The sequence below is a fragment of the Diuraphis noxia genome, unplaced genomic scaffold (genome assembly GCF_037042655.1).
Source record: "Diuraphis noxia isolate RWA-SAM2 unplaced genomic scaffold, SU_Dnox_SAM2 contig0001, whole genome shotgun sequence".
Lineage (NCBI taxonomy): Eukaryota > Metazoa > Arthropoda > Insecta > Hemiptera > Aphididae > Diuraphis > Diuraphis noxia.
Genome location: NW_028301711.1, coordinates 21,805,197 through 21,824,989, shown reverse-complemented (window position 1 = coordinate 21,824,989; position 19,793 = coordinate 21,805,197). Strand labels below are relative to the sequence as shown.

General features: G+C 27.0%; 2 protein-coding genes across 2 annotated transcripts; both read left to right on the top strand.

Annotated features, from left to right (window-relative positions):
• The first annotated feature begins 237 nt into the window (after positions 1–237).
• LOC149060326 (uncharacterized) lies at positions 238–3,471 on the top strand. Its single transcript, XM_089217864.1, has 2 exons — positions 238–396; positions 3,097–3,471. Exons 1-2 carry the CDS (start codon positions 354–356, stop codon positions 3,258–3,260), a joined length of 207 nt encoding a protein of 68 aa, XP_089073990.1. The 5' UTR covers positions 238–353; the 3' UTR covers positions 3,261–3,471.
• A 7,093-nt stretch (positions 3,472–10,564) lies between these two features.
• On the top strand, positions 10,565–19,482 carry LOC107161863 (uncharacterized). The gene is made up of 5 exons (XM_089228718.1): positions 10,565–10,732; positions 11,900–12,211; positions 16,685–17,065; positions 18,595–18,663; positions 18,755–19,482. The coding sequence occupies exons 1-5, from the start codon at positions 10,565–10,567 to the stop codon at positions 18,902–18,904; spliced, it is 1,080 nt and encodes a 359-aa protein (XP_089084844.1). The 3' UTR covers positions 18,905–19,482.
• Positions 19,483–19,793: the final 311 nt, after the last annotated feature.

Sequence of the window (19,793 nt, the reverse complement as noted above, 5' to 3'; positions counted from 1 at the left end):
ATTAATTAATAATGGTTATAACCAATAATTTTAAAATACTAATATAACTTAGATATAATATTCTGATTACTATTCGTTTATTGTGTATTGGGAATTTCCTGAGCGTCTATCCTCATGCAAGAAACCACATTATTAGCATTATTATCTAGTAAAAAAATATTATGGTATAATAATATTGTAATAGGAATATAGGTACTACCTATTGGCTATTGTATCTAGTATGAATCATCCGATCTTTGAAATTTGTTCTATAAAAGAACAAGTCTGACACTTCAGAAAACAGAATCCACTTTCCAACCATCGATATCAACTTACTGTTCAAGAGTTAACGTTTAAACAACAACAACATCAACATGAATCGCAACTTGTCTTTGTTTCTGTTGGTCGCCGCAGTAGGTAAGTACAAACTACATAATATAAAGTAATGTTTGATTGATCAATTTATTTTTCCAAATTGTAGGTACTAAGTAGAGGTAGTAGGTACTTACGCATCCACTTTGTCGCATAGGTAACAAGTTGATCGAGTTAGTATATAATCATAAGTATCAACTTATAACTTTTAATAAAAGTGTAAGCATTTCTATATTTGCTATTTTGACTGATAATTACTAATTAACTAGCAATCCCGAAAATTAGACGGTATTTAATTTAGAATTAACAAGACTTGTAACTTGACTTTTTAAAGTACGTTTAATTGATTATAAATCTAGAACTACTACTTAAGTACTCACTCAAAAAATTTAAAATAAGTTTTTATTTATTTATTGACTAATAAAAACATACGGATTTAAATCAGTATTAAAAAAATGTATGCGTCTTAGAAATTGTAATTGTATAAATCAAAATATTATGCTTGTATTAATTTTTTACACTATTTCAAAGGAGTTATTACTCCTATACTGTACTGTTTGGATGTGTACAATATAAATTACATTAATTGTCATTCAAATTTAATTTTAGTAGTATTCCAAAAATGTAGGTAGATACCTATAAAATAAGTTCCAAATTAATCCAATCAAATTCATTATGCACACGGCTCACTCAGTGTCATTCATAGTAGGTAATAGGTACCTATATACCTATATACCTATATACAATTTAAAGTACAGACGAATATTTTTAAATTACAATAATATAGCTAAAATTGTTAATTTTGGTTATTTAATAGATAAAAAATTACAAATTTGAACTTAAAATAATTATAAGAAAAAACTGTGTTTGCGTATAGTTTTTAGATTTTTTTGCAAAAGAATCAACTACTTACTTGTAACTTTCTTTTTAATTTTCAATCCTTAGCTATTAAAGTTAAACATTTTATACATTTTTAAAGACCAAAGAATTTTTTTAATTTCCAATTAGTAAAAATTTAAATTTAAATAATTATAAAAAAAAAAAAACATGCCTATGTATTTTTAATATTTTCCAACTGCTATTATATCAACTTATGGGGAACCTTGTATAAAATTTTCAAGTTTTATGACCTAACGGATAAAATAATAACACTCCAAAGTAATTCTAAAATAATTTAAAATACCTATAATATTACTACCTATATAATAAGTCTTATTTCGAATTTGTATATAATAATATTCAGCTTAAAGTCTCTCACTCGTCAACATTACCTATAATCATTAGAAATAAAATAATTATAAAATGTGTATACCTATTTTATAACATTATTTAGGCGCAAAGTTTTATGAAATAAATTTCATTATATCGATAATCTTATTAGATAATTATTATCTGTATATATTACTTAATATTGTAGCCATATCATTGAGTCTTTTTTGAATCATAGTCGACCTGATGTATTCTTAACGTATATGAACTCGTACTAGACAATATTGACCACGTTATCACCGTTATAGGTGTATCATAAATTAAAATATTATATAAAAGCATCGATTATTTTACTCATTCAACGTATGAAGATATTTTTATTGAGAGGATTTAGATTTGAACTAGAAGTAGCTAAAAACGTTCAAGTATAAGGTTCAGTGCCTGACCAACCCCCTCCCATTGACGTCGATGGTAATACGCCTAATGTATAAACAGCCAAAACAATGTAATTAAACTTAAAATGCGGAAAAGTGGATATCGCTTTGCTGTACAGTAGGTTACAAGTCGGTTACTGTAATGGATGGAATTAAATTTGAATCCAATAACACTATATCATTGTATACGAAAAACGATTTTGAACGGCGACGGTTTATCTGTCTAGGATATAGGTATTATAGGTATTATAGATTATTATTACTTGTTATTAATACTTATTAAAATATTTGACATTCCGGTAGGTATACATTTTTTTTTTTTTTTTTTGATAAAGCCATAAAGGTAGACAAACTTATAAGGAATCTTGAATTAAATTTTCAAAACTTAGAACAAATAAAAGAACAATTGTCAATTTTTATGAATTTATGCTGTCTAAGATAATTTGAACATTGCCGTAATTTTCACGTATTTAGTAAAAATTTGAACTTTAAATGCTTATAAAAAAAATCATGCCTATGTATTTTTAATATTTTTCAACTGCTATTAAAACAGTATGTTGGAAGCCTTAAATTAAATTTTAAGCTTTTTGACCAAACCACTAAAATTTTATTGACATATTATACAAAAAATAAACTAAAAAAGTTGAAAATTAAAATGTCAGTAATTGAAAATCTTATCAAATATAGAAAATGCCAATATAAACATTCAGTGAAAATTTCAAGTACCTGCGGTCATTTGTTTTAGAGTAACACCAAAATAAGTAAATCGCTAAATGAGAAATCCAGTGAAAATCCAATGTTGTTAAAATTTTAATTTCAAATGCTCATAACAATTTAATTTGAATTTCTGGTGGTCATTTTTTTTGTGATAAAGATTGACAAACTGTAAGGAATCTTGTATTATATTTTCAAATCTTAGGTTTAAAAAAAAAAATTCTGAATTTCTAGCACTAAAATTTGCGAATTTTTGTGATTTTTACGTATTTTGTCCATATTCAAACTTTGAATGCTTACAAAAAAAATTGTAAAATAACTATCGAAAATTGCATATGCCTGATAATATGAAAGTATACAATATTTAACATGATTTTTTTTTTTTTAGTTTTGCTATTCGCAGCCACAACGATCGATGCTGAGTGTCGCTGGCTCGACTGTCATGCACATTCAGCCGGAGACTGGTGCAACATACTCGGACCCGGATGGAAGGTCAAAACTTGGCGAAGGTGTAACGGGTTGATGGGAAAATCTGAACAGTGTTGCAAATAATGAAATCATTATTATTATTTTTTTCATTTCACATGAATCTGTACGACCATTTACATATTTGATACCAGCGCACAATTGGTTTTAAGACGCACTTACTTAATACATTATTACTGGTATAAACAATTGTTGATTTATTTCCTTATTAGAGTTTTGTAAATTGTAACTATCTTTTTTTATGAACAAATAACAAAAAATATATTTCACATAATAATTCTGTACCATTGATTTTTTGAAACCAGCAAATTTGTTAATTATAGTTCCAGACCAACAAGGATACAACTTCATAGATTTAATCACCAACAGAATTAATTCAAGTGTTTATTGACTATTGTCAAACTCGCCTTAAATTTTTTCAACAAAACGCTTTCTTATATATTAGGTTTAATAAAAAAAGGTATCTTAATTTCATTTTCACTTAATTTAAACGAAGTTCCAATGAGGTTACTTTAACATTAGTTTGACTACTGAGTGAAAATCTGAACAAGACGTGCTGTCATTATAAAAATTTAAATAAAAGAATCAATATAAAACGATAGGTATCAAATGTTATTTGCATTATAAAATATATAATTAATTTAAAAATATAATAACAAAAACCAATGAATGAAAAATTTATAAAGATAATAATAGAAGTTAATAAGTATTTATATTTTAATTGTTACAAAAATAGCAAAATAGCATTGTCATTTACAATGACAAAAAGTAGATATGACTCTTAACATTTATGTAAAGTGTACAAATTCAATCTCAGTGGTACTAACTGGTACAAATAATGGTCATGGTGCACTTAATGAAAAATAATAATATTTATAGAACTCGTTGTTTAGTAATAGCAGTGTTTAGGTTGCGCGCGGTAACATCATCCTGGCACCCCAGGAAAAATTGCTTGGAAAATATCAACTCTGGAAACAGTTATACTATAATCGATACAAGTTATAGCACAATAGGTAGGTACCTATATTAGCATTGATTATAGAATTCTATAATTATATTCTATAATCAATGCTATTAGTTATTAATGAAAAAGAAAAATGTTCAAGAGTGCGAAATTGTGTACATAAATAAAGTATAATATATGTATATTAGGTATATATATATATATATTCACTATTCAGTGTTCGAAACGTTCACTAAAAAAATGAATTCGTTCAAGTTCACGTTCAGTCCTTAAAAAAGGAACTCGTTCACGTTCACATTCATGTTTTTTCAAACAAACGCGTTCACGTTCACGTTCTTTGAAAAAATGAACGCGTTCATCAGGTAGTTCATCTAATTTTTTGTGTATAAATAATTTACCAACAGTTTGTATAAAAAACCCATAAACATATAGGTCTCAACCCAAAAATAAAAACAATTTAGACTTTAGAGCATATACATTTTCTAAAGTATCTAAATTATATACATATTATATTTATTAAATAGTAAATAAATTGAGCGTCTTCAAAATCGTCCAAATTCATTAAAAATATAAACGTCGTTCACGTTCACGTCCTATTTTTAAAAAATGAGCGACGTACGCGTATCGTTCACTAACTATGAAGGTGAACGTGTGAACATATGCGTTCATGAACGACATTCTTTCCAAACACTGTAACTGTATTATATATTAATGATTTAAGAATTGACGGCAAGAACTTGCTTTGTACTTCCATTGATTATAATACACGGTGGCAATCCTCTAGTAATCGTTTCTATCCAACACATGAATAATATATTATTGATACCCTCATCATTTTTTGGAGTCGTTCTGGAATTAATTTTTTTAAATCAATCTTTTATATAAAAATAAACTTATAAGATGTACTTACAAGATGATAAGATCAGAACTAAATAAATGTAATTAAATTAAATCTCTTAAAAATAACGTATCAGAAATATGTTCTGTTTATAATTTGTAATCATACTGATTGTCTGAAAAATAAATGATCGATTTTACAGTTTACCGTAAACAAGTTTTACCCATTTGGAAAAAAGTGTAATTAGAATTTACAAAATCCAAATGTAATTTTAGATTCTGAGCGGAGCGATGAATGTATTGAATATTGATTTTACAATGATATGTGTGTGTTTTTTTAGATTCTGAAAGAAGTGATGAATGCATTGATTTTACAATGATTTGTGTTTTTTTTTTTTGTATTTCTGTGTACAACATAACTAGTCGAAATAATGCTTCCATTTCAAACTTTGGGTGTGATTTCCGATGTAAAAGTGTATATCCTTGGTGCATTATAGAGGTCAAAAGTTAACATTTTCCAACAGTTTTCAAAAAAATCGAGAAAAACAAAACAAAAATGACAGAAAAACTGCAGGAATTTTTACGCAAAACCAGTTTTCGACCAAATCGATTTTTTTATATGGTTGTAATTCAAAAACTTATCACTGTAAATACTTGAAATTTTCACCAAATGTTTATGTTAGGGATATCTATATACAGTTTAATTTTCAAAAAATTTTGACTTTTTTTGAGTTATTTATAGACCACTGAAATTTTGAGAATTTTTTTTGAAGTGTCGGTAAAAAAATGTTGGATGATCAAAAAACTTGAAAATTTAATACAATGGATTAAAGGATGTTGAGTAAAGGATTAAAGGTATGTTGGACTACCAAAAAAACATGAAAATTTAATACAAGGTTCCTTATGAGTTGTTCTTATTGAAGCTAAAAAAAATTAAAAATCGTTTATCACAATTTTTTTATAAGCGTTTATACCTAGTTAAAATTTTTACGAAATCTGTCGAAAACGCGAATATTTGCAAGTAATTTTGAAGTTGAAAAATCATAAAATTTTTTGTGTTTATAACTAAGGATTAAAAATACGACACTAAGTTGTCCATAAGTTTTCCTTCAAGTAGCCATAGAGAAAACTCGAAGCATCATTATAGGAAAAATTTTAAATTTTTACGAAATAGCGTAATGATAACGATTTATCCTTAAAAGATTTTAAATATTTGTTATTATTCAAAAAGTATAAGTCGTAGACACTTGAAAATTTTACCAGTTATTAAGATTGGCATTTTCTTTACATAATTTAATTTTCAAAATATTTTGACTTTTTTTGAGATATTTATATGTAGACAACTGAAATTTTTTTTTTGAAATGTCGATAAATTTTTTTTGGCCCAATCAAAATACTTGAAATTTTAATACAAAGTTTCTCATAAGTTATTCTTATAGTGATTAAAAAATTATAAGAATACATAGGCACAATTTTTTTTTTATTAGCATTTGAAGTTCAAATATTGACAACAATTCGTCAAAACCATGAATATTTTTTTTTTGTGTCTGTCATCTCGTTTTGGGGCAGAGTAAAAGTGCTTCGATTTTTGACTTCAGTACTTTATTCGATCAGAAAGTGAATCTAGTTGGTACTTTGGTGGTCAAAAGTAAAAAATTCTTATATATATTTCTAAATAATCGGGATAAACAAACTAAAAATTAAGTGAAAAACTGGAAATTTTACGCACAATCAGTTTTCGACAAAATTTGATTATTGATGGAACTTTAAAACAAATGACCATTGATACATGAAATTTTCACTGAATATTTTTATAAGTATATTTTATCCGCCATGAAATTTTCAAAAATGTTTGACTTATAATGTTGTACTATATTCATAGGCATATGCAATTTTCGATCATTATTAGTTTTTTTTTAAAATTAATATCGATAAAAATTTATTTTTTGGGTAGACATTATTGAAGATTTAATATAAGGCTCTTAACATATTGTTACAATAGCAGTTGAAAAATAAAAGAAATTCATAGTCACAATTTTTTTTTACAAGCATTCAAAGTTTGAATTTTGACAAAATACGTAAAATCACAAAAAATCACAAATTGTTTTAAGCTAGAAATTCATAAAACTTTTCTTTTTAAATCTAAGATTTGAAAATTTAATACAAGATTCCTTACAAATTTGTCAGTCTTTATCACAAAAAAAATGTCCACCGGAAATTCAAATTAAATTTTTATTATCATTTGAATTTCAAATATTGACAAAAATTCGTCAAAACCATGAATATTTGCAAATTATTTTGTAGTTCAAAATTCAATTGAAAAATAAAATATTTGTTTCAAAATAGAATTTATGACAATATTTAAATACAATATATCCTAGACTGACAAATCATCTCCGTTCAGAATCGTTTTTCGTATAAAATGATACCTATATCATTGCATTCAAATCTAACCTACCCTAGTCAGAGGTCCACCCCACCACCTAATGTACAGCAGAGCGACATCCACTTACCCGCTTTTTTTTTACACCGCTTTTATTCGGTGTTGGTATAGTAATGGTAGCATACATTATAGCCAGATTAATTTTAAAATAATATTATGTAATCAAATTTATGTTGGTTTGTATCACTTCTACTATGCAAACCAATGGGTAATAATACTATATTTAATTTAATTTTAATAGTTTCGTATGTTAATAGGTACATAATTATTCATTGAAAAACCATTAAAACTTGAAAATTAAATATGCTAACAGAAACTTCGTTCTTTAAACTATACGATAATCATATTATTTAATTATGATATGATAATATTATTATTAATTATTTGTTCTAGCTTTTTAAACTAGTTTAATTTATTAGTTATTTCTAACAAACATAATTCACTGGGTTCATTAGGTACCTTATTTTATTTATTTTTTTAATGATAGTAATACTTCGAAATGAAGTTTTTACGGAAAGATTTTAATTAATCATTTCAGCTCATACATAAAATGTAATGAAATACTACACTTTGAGATTTTAAATAGTATCGCACTTGTATTAGGTTTTGAAAAACGAGAATATAAATCAGAATATTTCGATCTTCGATTGGAAAAAGCTGTAAATTTAAACACGATTAATTTTATAAAAGTTATGTGTAATATAGCTCAAGGATCATACAACAACCATTTTCAAAGTCATTCGATTTATGAATTTTTTCCGAGTGAAAGAACAGGTTCAAAAGTAATACAGTCCCCATTAAATTTAATATACTACAAATTGAGTAAAACAAAATATATCGACTCAAAAACAGTTCAGCTAGTTGATCAAGATCATAATCCGATTGATAATGTTGGTGAGATATTAACAATCGTGCTACATAAAAAAAGGTTACGGGCCTTGAGATGGGATTAAAATTTAATATAAACCCATTACTTCAGATCAGATTGACTAGTCATAAGATCAAAGTACTACTGACAAAATAAAATAAAATAAAAAAACTGACAGTGAAAAATAAAAAAATTTTGCAAGCTCTAGGTTATCAATTAAAAAAGAATAACTGAGGTCTGAAGGTGATATTTAAGATATTTTAGATATAAGTTCACGGTATGAGAAATGAGACGAATTCTAAAATAACGAAAATTGAATATTATTCATATGCACCGTACACAACATCGTTTAATAATAATGATGAAATATGTATATCAGTACAGCCAAACAGATGTTTAACCATATCTACACGAGAGCTTTATTTATTTAGAAGGAATAATATCTGAGCCTGATAAAGTGAAACTGTGCAATAATAGTTAATCATACCTCTTCGAACAAATACGATTAGAAATAAATAGAATAGAACTATAGAAGTAGTCTTCTAGCACGCGTGTTGACGGAATCACAAGCTCACTGAAAGAATACTTATCCGGTACACCAGACAACTATAATTGTTATGAAAATTCTGGTTGGAATTTAAAAAAATGGAACATAATATTAACAAAACGATAAATGTGAATTCAGTGCTTGCATTCCATTGAAATATTGGTTAGGTCGATTTGAAGATTATAAAAAAATATTAGTAAATTCAAGATTGGAATTAATATTAATTACAGAAGAGTAGAAGTCATACTGATTTAAATGCGTTAAGCGTTAAAAATGGTATAGTTGCTACTACTGGTAAACTTGTATTAAATAAAATAGTCTGAAAGGTTCCGCATAATATTACTGTTGATGTTGAAAAAAGGTTAAAGTTGTTGAAACTTGTAGAAAAAGAAAAAAGTTTATTTATTCCTTTTAGATCTTTCGAAACTTTTGAATATCTTGAACTCGGAACTATTAAAACATTAGTGTGAAACTTGAAAACCTCTTCAAAATTAGAAAAACCACGATTCATTATAATTGGATTACAAAAAGGTGTAAAAATTCTTTAACGAAAGATTGTAGTATATTCGATCATTGAAATCTTAAGCTGCGTCCACACCTAACAAACGTTTGGGGAAACATTGTTTGAACGTTAAAATATTTCTAAACTCGATTGCATATCGATATCCGTATGATAATTTGAATTTAGATTTTTCAACAAATAATATTTTACTTTATTATATGATATGTCTACATCGTTTCAAGAATCGTATTACGAAAAAAGTATATACGGAACCCTATATTGAGCACATCTACTTTTCTATCGCACCCATTATAATTATTGATGTTTAATCGGAAATTGAAGTATCGGAATCCCTTACAGGTGTAACTGCTTATTGTTTATTAATTCATGATCGTATTGTAGAATATGTACATTTTAATAGAGTAGTAAGAAAACTTGTGTAATTTTATTCAGCAAAATAAAAAGTTTATAAAAAATTAGCGATATTTGATTGAAAAATTAAAAAAAAAAAAAAGGAAAATCTCATATAAAATAGTTGATAGGTAGGTAAATATTTTTGTGCAAGTGGCAAATTGACGGACAATTTTGTGTAATCATCGTATTGTGTTAAGCGGTAAATCGGTGTTCTCGGAGTGGAACATTTAGTATTGAACAATTTTTTTTTTACCGCGTAAATGCTGGCTGTGAACATACAAATACAAATACATACTACTTCTATGTTTTTAAGTAAAATCACCGATTAAAAAAAACATAGAGAATAATATTTCTAAATGACACACTTGTTCATCTTTTTATTAATGTTATTGTGTTAATGCAATTATATTAAGTCTATAAGAACAAATATTAATTTAACATACAAATTAAAAATGTATTCAAATGTTTATATATTCAAGTACCTATATACATACACCTATCAATAACTTCATAAATAATATGCCCAACCTGTGAAACATTGCTATGTAAATTGAGTTTTGAGTACAAGTATCATACATTTCATTCAATAACAATAATTGTTTTTTCACTTCAGTGGTTTTATGTATTTTTTATTGATAAATGATGTAAATCCATTTATTATTCATATAAAAGGATACCAATTATAAAAACAGTTTTAATTCAGTTTAAATCAGTAAAGGCCTCATAACTTAAAACCTAAAATCCTAACTATTAAATTTTTTTTCCTTTACACTTAATTTGTTAATAAATGCAATTATGAGTGCGAGATCAGCATTAAATCGATTCAACTGGTGTTTTTTGATTTTCGGTGCTGGTAGTATAAATTATAGCCAGATCAATTTTAAGACGTCTTTGGTGTTATATGTCTTGCGATGTATAGTCATTTATAATGGCTTGAATAACTTCTACTATGCAAACCAATGGGTAATAACTATATTTAATTTAATATTAATAGTTTTGTATGTTAATAGGTCCATAAATTATACATTGAAAAACCATTAAAATTTGAAAATTAAATTGGCTAACAGAAACTTCGTTCGTTAAACTATACGATAATCATATTATATAATTGTAATATGATAATATTATTATTAATTATTTGGTTTAGCTTCTTAAACTAGTTTAATTTATTAATTATTTCTAACAAACATAATTCGTTGGGTTCATTATCTTCTACTATTTTCAATATATTTTTTTAATGATCGTAATACTAATAGAATTATCCAATGTAAAAAATAGTAGATGAAGATGCCAAGAAAGCAGTGAAATCAGATAGCCCCAAACTTAGTATAAAAACTTTATGATGATTTAAAAAACGAAATCAAAAAGCTCATCCTTATAAAATGAAAGACCTCTGGTTCATATAGAAAGCTAAGTTAAGTAAAAATAATCTTCGGTTGCCTAAATCCCTTTCTAAAGAGAAGAGATAAGTTACTATTCAATAGACATTGCATCGACCACACTCGTCTTACATATTTAAGCCTTATGATGGCAAAAGAAAAGAAACCAAGGTGCAATAAATGTGGAATTGAAATTTCAGTCATCCACATTATCACAGAATGCCTCGTATATACAGACGAAATCAACAGCATCAACTTAACCAACACATTAGGTATATCTACCGCAACAATCGAATCCGATGAGGACATTAACACACAAATTTGGAAGTTTTTTTTAAAAAATACCACATTGTACAACCATTTACAAAAACTATAAAAAAATTGTAACTAATGACCATTGCCGCCAATTTTAATAATGATCGCAAAGTTAAGGGTAGGTACCTATCAATTATAATTAATTTTTGCAGTTTCGTAAATTATATAATATGAACATTTAAAAACATCCGTATTATAAAATGTAATTTGATCCACAGTATTTGTATAGTAATTTGTATGGAACTATTATAATACATTAGGTCTTATATAAAAAGGTTCTCCTCATAAATTATTATATTATTATATCTAAACTCTAACACACCTGTATAGTAATGAGAATTATCCTTATATATAAAAAAAATTAATTATAAGTAATTATTTATATCATAATATGATGTAAAAATTGTGAAATTAGTTTATGAATTTTTTTTCATAGCTCTCAAAAATTGATAAGGAAATGAGTGAACCAACGTCTTTGATATATATCTGTTGTTTTGAATTATATTTAATTGGATTGTCCATAAATCATATTTGGCGTATATTTGTCGATAATCCACTGTCCGTGGTATTGAACAAACTTGAAACAATTCATGAAAAATTGATACACCTAAATGTGGCAAGGCCGATGGACCTAACATTTGTGAATTGGACTCCTATAGCTGCAATGGCCGTAGATGTGATTATAGTTCTTATAAATCAGACCTTATGGCTGATATTATTTAAACAGTCACTTAATATACATGATATGGTAATTATAAACATTTTAACATAATTTATAAGACCATAAATAAGTAATAATATATATACGTGCTTAATTTCAAAAATATTCCAAAAGCTTTAAGCTATAATGTTGTGTTGATGATTAAAAGGAAATATTGTTTGTTTATATTTTCTCTGCCTCTTCCACTATTTTAAAAAGTGCATTTAGAGTAGGGTATAAAAATCCTTTTAATACTATTAGAAGTTTATAGCTCATTATATTTAATTTTTAAGTGAATGTTTGATATAACCTGTAAACTGCACTTATGCTACAATATGTTATTGTTACAATAGTTAAAGAGTAGGTATATAATAATAATAATAATATAATAATATAATAATAATATAATAATATATATAATAATAAAAATAATAATAATTCAATTTTACGTGTCTATCTATTATTCTTAATGTAAGAATAAGCTTTACCAAAGTCGCAAAATAAACACCTCATAGAACAAACCATAGAAATGTATAGAAGAGAATTAATATATTAAAATTTAAAAATATTGACAATTATTTAATTACTTATTCATTATCTGAATTTCACAAAACATAACATGACTTATTTCATTAAATGTAGCACAATCGAACGCCGTCTCACTTGCATTCTTTGTTGGTAGGTAATAATATAATATTATAGGCTATAGCGTGACAAACAAATTTCATTTTTGGTATAATTACATTTTACTAAATCACAAATCTCAATTATTTCTGTGCGAGGAATGACTATTTCTCATCTTAACACCATCACACAAATTATAGAAATTGTATTTATGTAGTCTTATGTATTTATCTAATCTGTTGCACTTGTTCATTTTACTCTGGTTTTCCTATCCATATTTTTTTGGTTACTATAATCTTATACAATTTTTCCAAATGCGTTATATTTTGTGAATATATGGTACTCCTAATATCATACATAATCTTTTAAAATTATTATGTTAGATTTGTGAATGCATAAAAAATGCCGTTAAACCTCCAAACTATTGAACATCCAACTTGTAACATTGTGAAACACTCCGCAATGGTCAAAGTCTTGGTAGCATCTAAAATAATTATATGGTGGGCATCGTAGTCTTCTTGCTTCGAAATTTAAGCCAACCTAAACTGTGAAATGAAACGTGTTTGGTGATAATAAAACTGATGATCAATGTGATCCACGTGACGATACTCAAAAGGAAAATTCAATAGTTTTTCCAATTCCAAGAATTCTGATGATCCCAACTGATATGACTGTTGAGTTAGACGGATGAGGAGGAGACGGGAGACTAGATTAGGACAGGTGCTGTCGCACAGCGATTAGCAAAACGCGATAGCACAGTTTAATTACGGTGCCAACAGCCAACAGTACCTAAATACAGATATTGTTTGTGTGTAAGTCGCATTTATGTAGTTAAACTCTTGAAGGATATTATATACAAATTAATTTAAATTATTCATTAATAATTTGTTTGTCTTTTGATATAGATCTAAAAATATTTAGTATAGGACATAGGTACTAACATTTAACCAATGCAATTTATTCCAAATATATTATACCTACCTATTTATTAACATATTATAATTAATTATGCTTTTCTAGCTTATATATTACCTTCTACTTTTTAGTGTAGAAAATCTATCTGTTGTTCTAAATTTATTTTGAAAGCATCCTCTTTTTCTACCGCTATAATCATTAAATCACTTATTGTTCGTCACCTATTGAAGTCAGAAGAACTAAGATAAGAATTTACTCTTTTGAGTGAAGAAAAAATATTTCATTTGATACCACTAGAAGAGTGCTTATAACTAATGGTTGAACCCTGTCGGCGCATTATAGATTGTAGTCTAGACCAAAAGACATTGACGAAAATAGGGGTAAACTTTGGTATACCCCCCCCCCCCCCCCCACACACACACCGAATGGCACCCCTAGACCATAGATAAGACATCTATAAGAGTCTACTCGTTACTATATTGGTTATATATGGTTACAGTTTGTTTATGATAAATACAATTTTAATCAATCTGATTGGTGCCTATTTTTGAATAAAATACGATAATTAATTTTAATATTATTTATTTATTGATATTAATCACATGATATTATAATTATTTATTTAAAATAGTGTATAGGTAAATGTTTATATTGTGATACCATTTCCAAAAATAATGACAAACGAATAATGTCTTTTCACTCGTAAATATACATTTTATTGAATTAACATACATTTTTAGTAATTCTATTAAATAACAATAAAATGAAAACGATCGGACATGTTATAAACCTATTAGCAATTTAATGCAAATAATAATATCACTTTCCGAATTTTTCCCTTTGATCAGCGCCTAAAATTGCGTTTTCGTTATCAATTATGATCGATAAGAAACCATAATTATAATTAACTACTTTGGTAATTTGTTTGCTCTTCGATCACACTTGAATGCATAGTATGTCCTATCCATGAATATAATATTACCAATACTCTGGACTTGTATTTTGTAGTTTACGCACTACGCAGTGTGTCGCGAATAACAGGATGTGTGTTGAGTAATCAATATTCTACTCCGCTTATATCTGCCTCTTTATCGTTATTACTATTATTACTATTAACAATATTAATTTTGTCAAGCCTGTACTGGTGTTTCTCCCCTTATATAATAAAGTCAGTCTGTTACACACCGTCAATGAAATAGTTGCGTTTACAAATGGTCTCGACCATATCGATTTTTCCTTGTTATAAGTTTCAATAATGTGAACCGAATGGCCGCACGAGCGTGGGAAGCTGTGATATCCTAATGATACGCGCGTACGCATTTGTGCGGTTCCACCATGGGCACATGCATTATCTAATCGATAGGAGAGGAAACGCAGAGAGTAAGACTATATAGGAGAGCCCCGAATAGACAAAAATCAGACGTGAGCCACCAGACTCAGTTGCATGCAAGCACCTTCACGCCAGACACCATTCCAAATTAATCATTTGGACTTAGAATATTTTCAATTAAATCATTCTTGTAACAGCAATAGTGTTTTATTTACATCGAAAGTAAATAAATATATAATAATTAATCACAAGTCAAACATTAGTTTGCCCGTCGCAGCCATCCCGATCGCTATACGTCGCGTCTAAGTATAATATAAATATATGCTTCACGTATTTTATGAATTGGTGTGCCGCGAAAATTTTGTAGGAGAAAAAGTGTGCTATGTTGTTAAAAAGGTTGAAAACCACTGGTCTACATCACCAAATTAAAGGTATCTTCTATATTTAATTTAATTTGTATAGTTTTGTTTGATAGGTCATAAAAAATTATGCATAAAAAACATGCATATTCATATATGCATTGTTTTATGAATACTTTTTAAATTGTTTCGAATAATTATATCTAATTAAATTTTTTTAACAAAGTTACTGAACGTAAGGCCAAAAATTATGCTTTAAATAAAAAAAAGACAAGAGAAATAACAATAACAATAATTAATTTAAAAAAACAAATTCATTCTAAAGTAGTGTTATTGGACGCTCCCTTCAATCATCATGTCGTCAAGCCTTGTCATTGTTTTATACTTACTACTTATTCTATTTTTTTGTATACAGATTAAATCTAAAAATTCGCTTTTCTAATAAAAAAAGGTACCTATATAGGTTATTATAAATATTAAATAGCTTACCGGTTATATTATCAAACCTAGTAGGTTATGCTGAAATATGTTACAATATTATTATTAATGTAAGAAAAAACTCTTTCAAACTCGCAAAATTAAAACCTAATAAAATACTAAAATAGTAGCCATACAAATGTATAGAGGAGAATTAAGTATCTACAATTATATTATGAAAAATGTATATTTGTTATTAATAATATACTTTTATTAACAGGCCTGTGCGCAGGATTTCATAATGAAAAAATAATGTTGAAAAACAAAAATTTATAAAATAGATATATCAATAATACTTAAGCAAATATTATTGTAACATATTTATATTTATTATTCATAAGTACCTATATTAAAGGTGTTTTTTAAAATACTGTAAAATACAAATCAATTTTTTGATAAATTTACTCTACGAGGGACAGAAAAGAATTGATTCAGTGCTTGATTTATAATATAATCTGTGCTATTAGCAGTGGCATTTATTTAATTTTTTCGATGGTGGAGGGGTTAGAAAAAAATATAACATCAAGTTGTTTTGAATTATTTGTGTTTTTATTATAGTCAATAATCATACATTAAATATTGAATCATTTTCGAGGGGAGGGGTTACAACACCCGTCCACCAGGATACGCCACTTGCCACTATAGTCCTCTCATATCCAGGTTTCCCTATCCACGTATTTTTTGATCACTTATTTAATCGTTTTAAATACTTTCAAATGCGTTATATTTTATAAATATTAAGGTACTCCTATTATCATCCATAATCTATTGAAACTATTATGTATATTAAAAATGTCACATATGTTAAATGTTTAGGTCAATTTATATGTTGTGAACACTTGCAAATGCGTCATATTTTATGAATACATATTTCTAATATTATACATAAAGTGGATTGCCTACATGATAAATGAACAAATATCGGAAAGAAGAACATGTTTAAGCACATTCAGAGACATGTATTTGGAAGTTATGGAATGCTTAAATGAATTAAACACATCAATATTTGGTTTTCCTGTTATAATTGCTTGTATAGCATCAAATGTCGCTGAAATCATCAATGCGGTATACAGAAATATATTATTTGCTAGAGACTATGAGCAAGGTCCTCAACCGGCATTTGCTTTTATACGGATTTTAATAAAAACAATCAATATTCTTACATTATACATAATTGGGCACTCAACGGAAAAAGAGGTTTTTATTTTATATTACCTACCTACCTATATATCATTTGAATTTATTATAAATTTAATCAGCTTTTTATTCTTAGTTAGAAGTACAAAAGTACTAGCACGATAGCAACTAGTCTACAATCTTTTTCATATCCGTACCGATTGTATTTTTAGATTTTTAGCAAAGCGATGAATTAATTGATTTTACAATGAAGTGTGTATGTGTTTTTTTGGTCTGTGTATAGTACGTATAGGTACATGGTAAGTAGCCGAAATCTACATTAATTTTCAACTTCATTAGCTTTTCTGGTAGAAAAGTGAATCTAGTTGTTGCATTAGCCTGGTAAAATCACGATAATTTTCAAAGAAACACAAAAAAAAAATAATTAATGAAAAAGGGGAATTTTTACGCAAAATCGGTTTTGAAAAAATCTAATTTGAATGTTGGAGTGTCTCTAAAACAAAATACCGTAGATACCTGAAATGTTCACTGAATATTTGTATTGGTATTTTCTATGGGCGATTGTAAACTCTCCCGATTTTAATGGCATGTAAACTCTCCCGATGGTAAACTCTCACGGGTTTAGTCCAATACTACCTGACGGGAACATGTTAACTCTCCCGGGTCTAGTTCAGTACTATTAAGCTAGCTGGGGAGCATGGCGTTTTACACAGTTAGAATTGGTTGAGCCATTATAGTCGATATCGTTTTAAATATTTAAATTAAAAATACTCTAATGGTAATTAAATATTTAAATGACGAATACAGGTTAAAACAAGATAAATACAAATTAAATACGGTAATACAATTCATAATAAAAATTATAATCACAATCTCTGCATGCAGTGTAGCCAATTCATAGAGTAGCAATAACATTTAAAATAACTTGGGAGAGTTTGCTCATTTCTTTCAGGTAAACATAATATTGACCCGGGAGAGTTTACACATTTCTTTCAGGTAAACATAATATTTACCTGGGAGAGTTTACCATCAGGAGAGTTTACTAGTTTTAAAAATCGGGAGACTTTACCATACAATCGGGAGAGTTTACCACCGCCCTTTTCTATACTTGATACATTTTTTTAAATATTCCAAACATTTAATGTTATTTATAGACATATGAAATTTGAAATTTTTTTTCTATAAGTCATAATTTTTTTTTATTATCATTTTAAGTTCGAATTTTGTTAAAATACCTAAAAATAACGAGCACATGCAAAATTATCTTGAGTTAGAAATTCATAAAAATTATCTTTTGAAATCTAAAATTTGAAAATTCAATGCAAGATACTTCACAACCTTGTCAACTGTTATCAAACAAAAAATGTTTACCGGAAATTCTAATTAAATTTTAAATTTTTGTGATTATTTGAATTACGACATTGGATATTCACTCAATTTCTATTGTGAATTTTGTGTCTAACTAATCAATAATTTATATCTATTAACATTGTGAGTAAAAATAAGTAAACGTCTATTTAATATTATCTTGTGTATGATTTATTATACTTATGTTCGACTTAAATTTAAAACTTTATTTTGGTTCTCAGATAAATCGAATGAGTCTTGTCTTATATCAACGATCCTTAACAGAAACAAATCAGAGAATTAAACGCCAGGTATCAAATAATTATTAAGTAGTGTTGCATATGATTACCTACCTAATTATATTAATAATTAAAATGGAATTATTTATATATTTTTACATAGATCAAGTTTTTCTTACTGCGAAGATTGCATGAACACTACAAATTTAAACTTTACGGAATATGTCATATTAATCTGAGGCAACTACTTATTTTAACGAACAAAGCAATTGGTTATTTATTAATCCAAATTCTGTTCCAATTGAATAAATAATAAATATTAGTATACCTACGGGTTGATTTATTTGTCGTAAAATATCGTATTTTGATTTCTATATTTATTTGTTTATGTTAGTCAGTTATTTTCTTTTTAAGCTTTGCTATTTTTGTGAATAGATTGTGACCTATTTTTGTTATAGATTCTGAGCGGAGCAATGAATGTATTGATTTTACGATGTTGTGTGTATGTGTGTTTTTTGTGTCTATATGTACACGCACGGTAAGTTGTCAAAATAGTGCTTCGATTTTCAACTTCAGTAGCTTTACTGGTTGTAAAGTTAATTTAGTTGGTGCGTTCGAGAGGTCAAATTTTGAAATTCCCAGTAGCTTTCAAAAGCACCTGGAAAAACAAAAAAAAGTCATGAAAAACGTGATTTTTTACGCAAAATCAATTTCTTTTTAGAAAATCGATGTTTTTTCGTCTTTTAATGTTAATAAAATTGTATTCGTTAGTTAAAAATGCTTCAAAATTTAATAAAAGGCTCCTTATATATTATTACAATGATATCAATACACAGTCATCATTTTTTCATAATAATCATTGAAAGTTCAAATTTTGACAAAATACATAAAAATCACGAAAATTTGTAATTTACTTTAAGTTAGAAAATAATAAAAATTTCTATTTTTAAATCTAAGATTTGAAAATTCAAAACAAAATTCTTCATGAGATTGTCTACTTTTAACAAATAAAAATTGTCTACCAGAAAGTCAAATTAAATTTTTACGATTATTTGAATTACAACATTGGATATTCACTCAATTTCTTTTGTGCCGATATTCTTATTTCGTTGTTATTCAAAAACGAATAACTGTAGATAATTGAAATTTAGGTATACCATAATATGTTTATTTTATCAATTCCTATACTTAATAAAATGTCA